Source organism: Charadrius vociferus, unplaced genomic scaffold (genome assembly GCF_000708025.1).
Source record: "Charadrius vociferus isolate BGI_N301 unplaced genomic scaffold, ASM70802v2 scaffold413, whole genome shotgun sequence".
NCBI classification, from domain to species: domain Eukaryota; kingdom Metazoa; phylum Chordata; class Aves; order Charadriiformes; family Charadriidae; genus Charadrius; species Charadrius vociferus.
The window spans coordinates 737070-747772 of NW_009647738.1; the positions used below are offsets into that span (position 1 = coordinate 737070).

The window sequence follows — 10703 nt, forward strand, 5'->3', positions numbered from 1 at the left end:
GTCTTATACTGGTAATGGCCATCATCTCAGGTTTTGTAAAAACTTTGTGCAGGTTAGTACCCACTGCACTTAATCCTCCTGAAGTCATGCAAACTCTTGTTCTGGGAATGAGCCCCTGAGGCACAACACGCGTTTGCTGTGAGAAACAAAGGTGAAAACCTCTTGCAGTTTTCTCACCCGTTCTCAGACCGGTGTGTGTGACTTCTTTTCCCTGCTAAACTTTGGGTAAACTTTGTCTACAGTGTGAGACTTTCATAGTTACCTTGGGGTCTGTTCTGAGTAGGGTGGCTTGGTTCTGCTACTGATTGGCAAATCCAGAGAGAAGAAACACTGAAGCTGCCCTGGCTGCGGACCCAGGAAAGTAGCTGCTATGCTCATAGCTCAGTTTGTATCTCTGGGAGACCTCCTTCTGAAATGTATAAGCTGGAATTTGAAAATCAGAGCAGGGAACTCAAACCTTTAAAACTAACAGCTTCTGCAGGATTTCATGTCCCCATTCTTCCTAGGGAAAGCTTTCCATTCTCCCCTCTTGCAGATGGTTTCTCAGAAATCTGGAGTCAAGACTTGACCTGCAGAAAATAAAGCAGTTTCCCACTGTCTTCCTTGCTTAATACTGTACAACTGTAGACTGAAAATGTGTTATTTATATCAAAATGGGGAGCGTTGTGTGTTGAGAGTGGGCTATGGTCTCCTGACCCCTTCCACATCGTAAAAATAGTTCTCGTAGAGCTTTCCAAGTTGGTCTTCTGTATTTTGGCTTGACCTGCTTATATATAACTGACTCTGTATTGAATTCTCAGTCAAGGTTGCCACAGCTATGGTAACTGCCACAAGGAGACAGGCACAAAATAATTCTGACTGCTATATCTGTCAATACTTTTGTGTGTGCCTGCTCTGTCTGAACTGATCACGAGAGGCTAAATGTTTGGTTGTGAGGTGTTTTTTTTTCTTTTTGAAGGACTTTATTATTTATCCCACCCCAACTTAGCCCTTTACTACTGGTGCTTCGTTTCTGTATCAGGATGAACAAACAACGTCTGAACACTAATCCAAGGGCAAACTGCATATGCCATCGGTCTGAGCACAGCCATCGCGCTCTTCATGCCCTTTGCTTCGGGAAAGTCTGGGTGTGAGTTATTCTGCGCAACAGGTCTCGGGTGTATTATCTCCACATTGCAGATAGTTCCCCTGAATGGCATAAAGGTTACATGGCTTGCCCGGAGGGAAGGGGATGGGGGTGTCAGGGTTGCGGCTGGAGTTCCTGTTTCTCAAGACCTTGCCACAGGGTGTGTGACAGACACGTTTGTGAGTTAGCAGCATTGCCATGGGAACCGTCACTCTGAATTTTTTGACTTTTCAGAGACTAAATTCTCTGTCTTAATGTAACATTAATGTGGTTTAGGGAGAGGGAAGGAACCAGGTGCTGGAGTATTCGTGTGACAGGAATAGCAAATGAATAAATGTCTTTATTTGAATGTGCAAGCTAAGGGTTGGGCATTCCGATGTCTGGAGGAAACACATTCTTTTCCCAGTGACCGGGGGGAAAAGTAGGAGGCGAGATTGGGGAGGGTTTCCACAGCTGGAGACTTGCTGTTGGGGGAGTCATTGGACTGTGCAGGCTTTGGTTCACGCATTCCAGTCAATTTTCACATGCTCTGGGGATGAGAGTCCCTTGCACCCTCTGGAGCTTGTAGTCTGAAATAGATGCCCAGGGGTGCCCAGGAGACAATCTTGGAAGAAGCCTGGTGGGCTCTGTCTGGATAACAGGAGGCTGGGGCCGGGGGGCAGATCCTTCCCAAATGCGTGTCCTAGATGGCATCGGAGTAGGCTGTGCAGAGCATAAAGGTTTTCTGCTCATCCTGCCCTCTGTCACCTATTCCAGATATTTGTGTGGTTTTAAAGGCTGTTGCCATGCAGTGGGGAGAGAAAAGGGAAGTGCAGTCCCAGGGTGTGCAAAATCAGATCTGAGTATGTGGTCAGGAAAACATTGCTTGCTTAAGACAGCTTGCAGCTGGGCTGGCCCCAGTGAAGACAGCTGATGTCTAGGGAGTCCTGCATGGGAACAGCATTGCTGTGGATAGGGTCGGGGTGAGGGGAAGCACCATCCTGAGGGACCAGGAGGCTCTTTACACTGCAAACAAGTTTTGTCACAAACCTTGCATCCAAGGCAACCAGTCCTCAGTCGTCTGTCTTTGCCCAAGCATGTCTTCCCCAGGTAACTCACCTTCCTGCTACTCACCCCTGACTCAGCTCCTTCTGGGGACCCTGCTTTGGGAAGGGAGTGAGGGTGCGGGCTGGCTGGGAGCCTCCCTGGGAGTGGGAAGGAACTGGCACCAGATTGCTTGCAGAGTGGGTTGGGTTTGAGGGGTCATGCTGGGTTGCGTGGCAAGGCTACCTTGTGCTTTATGTTGGAAGGGGTTTTGTGAGTGAGGGAGGAAAGGATGAGTGTCTTACAAAAGTTACAGTACCTCATCTATTGTAGAAGACCTGAGAAGCCAAAATGAAATGGAGAGAGGAAGTGTGATGTGGTGTCATAGGTCATGACTGTAATCCTGCTTCTGGACTGACGTGCTCTGGGCATGCATTCACATCGCTTGTGTTTTTCTTTCTCTTCTCAAACTGTAAAGTGAGATCTTTTGCCTGCATCCCAGGCATGCTGTGAGAGTTAGTCAACGATTGTCAAGCTTCTAAAAGTGGAAAGCAGTGATGTTAAATAACATTTCTTTGGTGTGTAGAGGTCAACTTTTTTTTCTAACTAATTAATTACTCCGCTTTTGCTGTCTAATATTATCTAGTTTCATGTGGCTGTTGGTACATGAGGCCGGGGAAAAAAAAATATAAAAATTTGGAGATAGCTCAGGGATGTGTGATAGTAACTGAAGATGAAACAAAGAAATGGGATGTAGGAACTGTTGTTCTTCACCATCATCCAAGGATGATTCATTCAGGGTCTTGTAGTTAGGATTACAGGTGAAAGACAGCTACAATGTTTTGAGGTAGCTTCGCAACTGTGACCCATGATGCTGATGCTTCAGGCTCCTCATGGATTTGAATCTCACTGGGTTTGTTTAAGTGGGCTACAGTGACCATGTGTACCTGAGAAATGATACTTCAAGGATGTGACACAATCAGACATTTATTTATCATTCAGCATTTTAATAATTGAGTGTTCTGCTTACAGTTATTTTTCTTCATTCATATTGCTGTGTTAAGGCGTAGCTAAGGTGCGTTTGCAGGCATGTAATGGATACTAGTGAGCTGCCCGGTTTGGTTTTGTAACCCCTCTCCTTGCCTCCAGTAAAGACATGTAGCATCCCCCCTGACTTCAGTCTCCCTAACCTCAAGTCTCTAATTCTGGCCTTTCCGAAATTGCTAGGACTGTGCCTAGCCTAGACGTATGTTTGCAGAATGTCTCCTGTTGTTCTGGATGGGCTTGGGGGCTGTGCTCAAACCTGCTATGCTCCATGCAAATGGACATGTGTGGTTCAGTCTAGGTTAAGCAGTGTAGAGTTCAAGCTAGACTTTGGAGGCAAGATCCTGATTTATTTCTAAAAGGCTGATTTGTCTGTTCACTAGGTTTCTCTGGTTCTTGCCCTGCTATTCCCTATTCATCTGAGGGGCACTCCCAAGCTCTAGACAGGGAACCCGTAGTTACAGACTTTAAAGCTACAGCATGGATAAGTCAAGGGCTTGCAAATTGCAGGATTTGGGTTACCTTTGTCACCTGTGCTTTCAGGTCCTGGATGTGTGTTCTGACTCCCATTTCCACAGGCCTCCTGTCTCAGGATGTAGGTCATTATCAAATATTGTGTAGTTTTATTTATTTGGTATGTGTGGTGTGTAATTGCAGCCCTCTGAGAGTACACACATCCCAGCCTTAGGCTAAATGCAAAACTGGGGGTTTCTTTTCCCTTCTCCCTTCATAGCATATAAGCATCTCCCCGCCAGTCCTGTAGTTATCTTTGGCAGCAGCCTGATAAGATTAGGAAGTATTAGCCCCTTTAAAGTGGGCAACTTGAGGCAGTAAGCTAGAGAGGTCAAAAAATGCTGTTATTACTGCATGCTCCAAGTAAGATACTTTGGGGATCTGTATGTCTGCTTTCTCCTCTACTCCTGTCTTGGAACATGGCTTTTTAATTGCATTTCATGTGCTTTGAACCAAAGGCTTTCTCCTCTCAGTTATGGAGTGATGACACACTCCTTCTCTTCTGCAACTACAGTGCTTCCCCCCACCGCCCCCTAATATTTTTAATTTGCCAAGCCTCCTAGTCCTCAAAAACACTAGGAGGTTATGAGAGGCATGCAGGAGAAGAAAGGCCCATGATGACCCACAGCTTGCGTCGGTACATCTGGACATCTAGATCTGTAACCTGCTACAGCTTTTCCTTTGTCAGGGTTCAGTTCAGCTGGTAGAGTGAAGGGCAGCTGGTAGCATGTGGCTAATACTGAGAATTAACCCACAGACCAATACATAATCTGCAGCATCTTGTTGGACATGGTACTGAATCCAGCAAATGTGTTATAGTATTAAATGAATCTAATAGATGAATCTTCTTAGTATTTCCTCTACCCCTGTGCTCTTCCTCAAGCCATATTTTGCCTCTCTGTTACCTATGTAAGTTGTTGTTCTCCTCAGGATGTAAAGTACTTTTTTCAAATTTTATTTTATTTTGGAGGGGAACAGGGGCAAGACCTTCTTGGCAAAATTTATGGATGAATTTGTAAGCATGTTGGAGGAGCTGGGAGGAGTTTCACAAGTTAACCAGTCAACACTTTCAGGTGCTAAAATTCTGCATCAACTCCGTCTTGAGCTAACTTGCAACTTAAAATGGCTTGGCCATTCCAGAGAATAAGTTCAATGTGGAATGTTTTTGTTTGGGAAACAATTCTTTTATTTCGTAAACGAGCATCTAAAAGTGGGCCCTTACAACAGCATATTAAGGGCAACCCTTGCTCTGAAGTTGAGTTGGTAGTGATGCCAGTTACACAGTCATTCTCCATTTGGAGGGGAACATTTTTATTCTAAGTATACCTCTCAATTCACGCCTCTTTCCTCCACTGCTTGAAAAATGCTGCCAGTCCAGAAAGATCTTTGTGCGGTATTAAATGTTAGGCTTCTTTAAACTATCAACAAAGTCTTCTACCACAAGAAGGGGTCGCTAGTTCCTCGTTTCTTCCCTGTGTAAAGAGTTTCAGCAGGTTAATTAGAAGTTGTGTTTGAAAGGGTTGTTCGGCTTACCTCTGCTAGCTTTGTCTTTCTCTGACTACCTCTGCCATGACTAATCCCCAGGGTGAAGTATCATTCTGGGTGGAGAAGTGTAGGTGCCCTTCCTCTGGGACCGGCGAGAGGAAAGTAGGCAGTGTTGCTGCAGCACTTCTTGAGCTGCTGAATTCTTATGTGAATTAAGGCTTGTCCAAGTGAGGAGGTAGTCAGAGTAATTATTCATTTGTGAAGTGGGTTGGGCTGTGTGAGGAGACAAGCACTTTAACTCTGGCAGTATGAACATCCCCGCAGGAATTTGTACTGGAATGTCTTCTACAAGTTTGTCTATCCGTAGAAATCTACTGAAGAAGAGAGAGGGGTTGTTCCTTGTTCACCTCCAAAGCTGTGTGACTGCCAAAGAAGTTTTGGTCGCTGCTCACTCCTTGCCCCTGTGTAACTTCCTCCCACAGAACAAAGTCGCCGTGATGACCTGGAGAGCCTGGGCTACGTGCTTATGTATTTCAACCTGGGTTCGCTGCCCTGGCAGGGCCTCAAGGCTGCCACCAAGCGCCAAAAGTATGAGAGGATCAGCGAGAAAAAGATGTCAACGCCCATTGAGGTGCTCTGCAAAGGGTACCCTTGTAAGTGCTCTGATCTTGATGGCTGTCTTGTCTGCTCACCTGCTGAAGCCCCAGGGATCCTGGAGTCCTGAAGGGCAACACCCAGTACCCCCAGACCGGGATGTGGTGCTGACACCAGTGATGAGACCAGTGGTGATACGGTTCTGGTTCAGAAGTGGGAAACATGTTTTTGTGGAGAGTTGAGCCCTGTGTTAGTAAGGGCATGAGGGTGCTGAGAGGGATCTTTAGGACCTCAGAAACAGTCTGAAATAGGGGTGGGCAGTGAGGTGAGAAGGTGTGCTGATGATCCGGAGTTATTCTGGGTAATGAAGATGAGGGCCAACTAATGAATCCCAGAAATATCCAGGCAATGAAGTGGCAAATGCAGTTCTATGTAGGTAAATGTGAAGGAATGTATGTGAGGGGAGAGTAGAAGGCTAAGTCGTCTCCTCATGTCATACGCAGAATAGTAGGCTCTGAGCTGATCACTCACCAATGAGCTGTTGCAGTTACAATAGATGTTTCTGGGAAAGCATCAACTTTGTGCTTAGTGGCTACTGAGGAAAGCAGATCAGGTGTTAGGAATTACTAGGAAAGAAAAAAGCACAAACACTGTGCATAAAGCCATGGCCCACTTGTACCTTGCATGTGCTGTGCAGCTATGGTCCATGCCACTGTTTCAGAAAGGATACAGTAGAACTGGAAGAAGGTCCAGGAAAGGGCCAAAAGGGTGATCAGAGTTGAGGTGATTTCTATATAAGCAACAAGTGTGTAGGCTGGAACAGGGAAAAGAGGTGACAGAAGTCTACACTCTCCCTATGCCTCCAGAAGTTTGGATGGGAGGTGATTATTTGATAACCCCACTTCTTGTATTCGAAGAGAAACAAAGCTGGTTCCTGCCAGCTTCAAAACAAAATGATGTGGTTCTTCACACAGCCAGTAGCAGATGTGTGGAACTCCTTCCCAGAAGATGATGTGGATTCTTAAAGCTTACAGGAGTTCAAGGAGAGATTGGACAACTACATGGAAGAGACATCTACTGAGGGTTATTAAATAATTAGAAAGCACATCCAGATCAGGAAGTTCCCTGAGCTGAAAATAGGTGGGAACTGGGATAATGTCAATGTAAGCGTCAGATAGGCTTGCCCTGGTCTTTCTCTTCTGTAGCTGTCTACTTCTGGCCAGTGCTCAAGATGGGCTACTGGACTAGGAGGACCTCTGGTCTGGTCTGAGCTGAGCACAACTAGTCTTCCACAATTCATGTCCCTTCCCATCTGTGCTGCTGCTGTGAACTGCATTGGTCATCTTCACACCACGTAGGCCTGGCTTCCTAAAGCTCACATCTCCCTATTCCCTACATTCCTACTTGCCTTCAGCAGGCTCTGTGACTTGCTACCGCTTGCTTGAAGAAGCAGGCAGAAAAGAGAGATGCGTGATCATTTCCTCTGGTAAAAATAGGGATGGGATCTTCTCAGTGGCCAAAGCACTGCAGCCGTCGGGCTCTGTTTTCATTACACAGCTTTGTGTGCTGTCCTGGTCCAGCACACTACTGCTGAAAGGCTGTGGTGGCTCTGTGGTGGGACCAGAGGGTTTGGATGGTGTTCAACAACCAACTGTTCTCTGCTCTCTCCAGCTGAGTTCTCAACGTACCTCAACTTTTGCCGCTCACTGAGGTTTGATGATAAACCAGACTACTCGTACTTGCGGCAGCTTTTCCGCAACCTCTTCCACCGCCAAGGCTTCTCCTATGACTACGTCTTTGACTGGAACATGCTTAAATTTGTGAGTGTCTGGGGGGGGGAGGGGCGAAGGGCTGGAGGGGTAGGGGTTGATTGGTATGACAGAGATGGGGGAGGAAAGTTGGAAACAGCCTGACATTTGTACTTAGCCCTGGTGAGCAACTTGAGGAAGGGGACCAGGTAGAGTGAAAAGAGGCAGAGTGATTTGCTGGTGCAACTGGGGGTATAGCTACTGTTGTATTAGTGAGTGTGTCTGACAGAGTCTGTCTGACATGTGATGCATGTCAATAGATCTATTAGTAGGTGGAGATAATTTTTCAGGAGAGAACTATATTTAGAGGTGGGACACAGATGTGGATTACAGTAACAGCTGTAGTGTCATAAGCTCTCTTCCTTGTTTCTTCGTGGAAGAGAATGAGGCCCTCTCTGGGTGGAGTGGAAGATGGTGGGGGGAGAACGTGTTTTGGGGATGGAGCTCTGCTTTCTTGGCATGATGGAGCACTGTGTGTTTTCTCTCTGGGGCTGCTGCTGTCTGTCTTGCCTGACAGCTGTGTGCGACGTGGGGCTTTCTCTCCTCCTCAGGGAGCAGCTCGGAACCCCGAGGATATGGATCGGGAGCGGCGAGAGCATGAGCGAGAAGAGAGGATGGGGCAACTCCGGGGGTCAGCCACGCGAGCGCTGCCCCCCGGCCCGCCTGCCGGAGCTACTGCCAACCGTCTTCGCAATGTCACTGAGCCCATGGCCTCCACCCCCACCTCCCGAATCCAACAGTCTGGTGAGCTGGGTGGGAGAGCTGGGGTAGAGTGCCACCCCTGTTGTTGGCTGGAAACAGAAACTATTGGCTGATAACTCTTGTCTCCACATTTCTCTGCTCTGACAGGAAACACGTCCCCCAGAGCAATCTCAAGAGTGGACAGGGAGCGGAAGGTCAGCATGAGGTTACACCGAGGAGCTCCTGCCAACGTCTCCTCATCTGACCTCACAGGCCGGCAAGAAGTGTCACGGATTTCAGCATCACAGGTGAGTCCCTGCTGTGATGTTCATGGCCTTGGCCTGGATGTCCCAGAAGGACTAAGGGCCCCACAGTGGTTTTTACCTGATCTACTGGAGCTGATGTGAGCCTGAAGCTTCTACAGTATTGTGAGGGGAGTGATACCAGGTTACACCTTGACACTTCAGTTACGTGTTTTCTGGAGGCCATGCTCAGTACTGTCTTCTTAGCTCTGCTTTGCATGGAGTAAACCTTCATCTGGTTGTCTTCCAGACCACAGTCTGGTTTGGAGAAGTGGAACAGTAAACTCTTGGGAGGGGGTATATCCTGAGAGAAGCGCACAGCTGCTCTGTTTTGGTGTCCTTCGTGCCTTTTTCTTCCTCTCCATCCCTTACCTATTATTCCTTTTCTTCTGTAGACAAGCGTGCCATTTGATCACCTTGGGAAGTGAGGAGCAATTGCCACTGGACCAGTGTTTGCTTAGGTGAGCCTATACTCGTGCCTGGGATCCCCCAAGGAGGGAATTGCTGGTATTAGGGATTAGGTTAAAGCTTTGCTGTTGCTGTGGGGGACTGGCATGTTTCCTTTCCCTTTGCCATACTTGGAGATAGTTTTTGGCTTCAGAGGGAAGAGTAAAGTTGGCTGCCAAAGCCTTTGGGGGGGATGGGTTATCTTGGGTGTGAAGGTAGCTTCCATTTCTCCAGGAGGGTAGGGAAGGTGGAGAAGGTACTGGGCCGGGGAGCCATTTCGTTAGTTCCTAATGAATGCTTTTCTGGCAGTGTGATAGTGTTGGGGAGGCGAGTAGTGAGCACGTAATCAAATGTGCGAGACTTTACAAGAGGCACTCGCTAGCTGTGCAGAGGAAACAACAGAAGCTGGACAAGGTAACTCCGAGGGGTGGCAGGAGTGTAGAAGAAAGGGCTGATTTGATTTGTTACACTCCACTTGGCTTTGGAATTGCTGGGAAGAGCCTTTTCTTCTAATGTCCTCTTCCCTTTTTCTTTTTTCTCTTTCTAGTGTCTTCACTGTATTTTTCTTTTAAAAAACAAAAAACCCAAAAACAAACAAAAAACTAAAAAAAGACAAAAAAAAACCCAAACAAAAAAACCCAACAATTTCTTTTTGCCAACGACGAGGAGTCGAGCTGTGCCCCCGCGCTAGCGTGAGCCATTTCTGAGGGGGCCGCCTGCATCCCCCAGTGCGAGCGAGCGCCTCCGAGAAGCTGACGACGTGGGAGCCGTGCGGGAACACCTCCGCTGTCCCCCCAGCCCTACCGCTGCCCCCACTGCCTACCCTCAGCTCCCTTTCCTGACTCTCTGCTCCTGGTTTTGGTTTCTCTCTCTTTTTTTTTTTTTTTTTTTTTTTTTTCCCCCCCTTTTTTTTTTTGTTTTTTTTTTCCTTTTTTTTTTTTTTTTTTTTTATTTTCAAATTGTATGGTTTCTAGCCATATAAATTTTAACTTAGCTCTCCTTTTTTTTCCTGAGGGCAGGGGAATTTTCTGAGGGGGGTTGTGTTTGGGGTGGGGTTTTTTTTGTTTTTGGGTTTTGTTCGTTTTTTTTTTTCCAGGAGCCTTGTGGGCCAGGAGGGAATCAGATTCCAGCCACACTTGATGGTAGAAGTCTGATTTTTATTATTATAACAGAATTTATTTTCTGAAGCATTAAATGAATTTTAAGCTGTAAGGGGAATTGTGGCAATGGCCTAATCACTGACTTGGGCTTCCTTTCCTCGGGTGGCTTCTCTGCGGGTTTTTTTCGGCTGTTGGGAGAAGTGCCAGACTTCCCAGATCCGAGCGGTCCTCAGGCGCCGAGGGATCTCTGTGGAGAGGCACCTGGTCCCGTGGAGGATGGGAAGGTTGGAGCTGAACTACAAAGAGATGAGAACCCACTTCCCATCCCTGCAGCGGGGTCTTTTTTTCGTCTGGCTGTGCGTGTTTTTCTATTTTTATTTTTATTTTTTAATTAAAACTTGTTTTAATTCCTGCGGAGAGAGTGTGGGACTTGAGGAGAAGAGAGGGGCGCACAGAAACTGGAGTTTGGTGTTCTTTCAGAGCGACGGCTCTTGCTCTCTCCTTCCCTCATGCAACCCCAAGTAAGATCCACCGTACATGCACAATCCCCTCCTGCCCTCTCCCACCCCTCTCCCCCCCC

General features: G+C 47.2%; 1 protein-coding gene across 1 annotated transcript in view; it reads left to right on the forward strand.

The window, feature by feature from the left end:
* The window catches only part of CSNK1E (casein kinase 1, epsilon), a 22716-nt gene extending 13082 nt beyond the window's left edge, over positions 1-9634 (forward strand). Inside the window, exons 5-10 of the mRNA XM_009881831.1 lie at positions 5674-5844; positions 7457-7605; positions 8145-8337; positions 8443-8582; positions 8972-9037; positions 9571-9634. Of these exons, the coding sequence (XP_009880133.1) occupies positions 5674-5844; positions 7457-7605; positions 8145-8337; positions 8443-8582; positions 8972-9004 (686 nt within the window). The 3' untranslated portion in view covers positions 9005-9037; positions 9571-9634. The remainder of the gene's footprint in view (positions 1-5673; positions 5845-7456; positions 7606-8144; positions 8338-8442; positions 8583-8971; positions 9038-9570) is intronic.
* The last annotated feature ends 1069 nt before the right edge of the window (positions 9635-10703 follow it).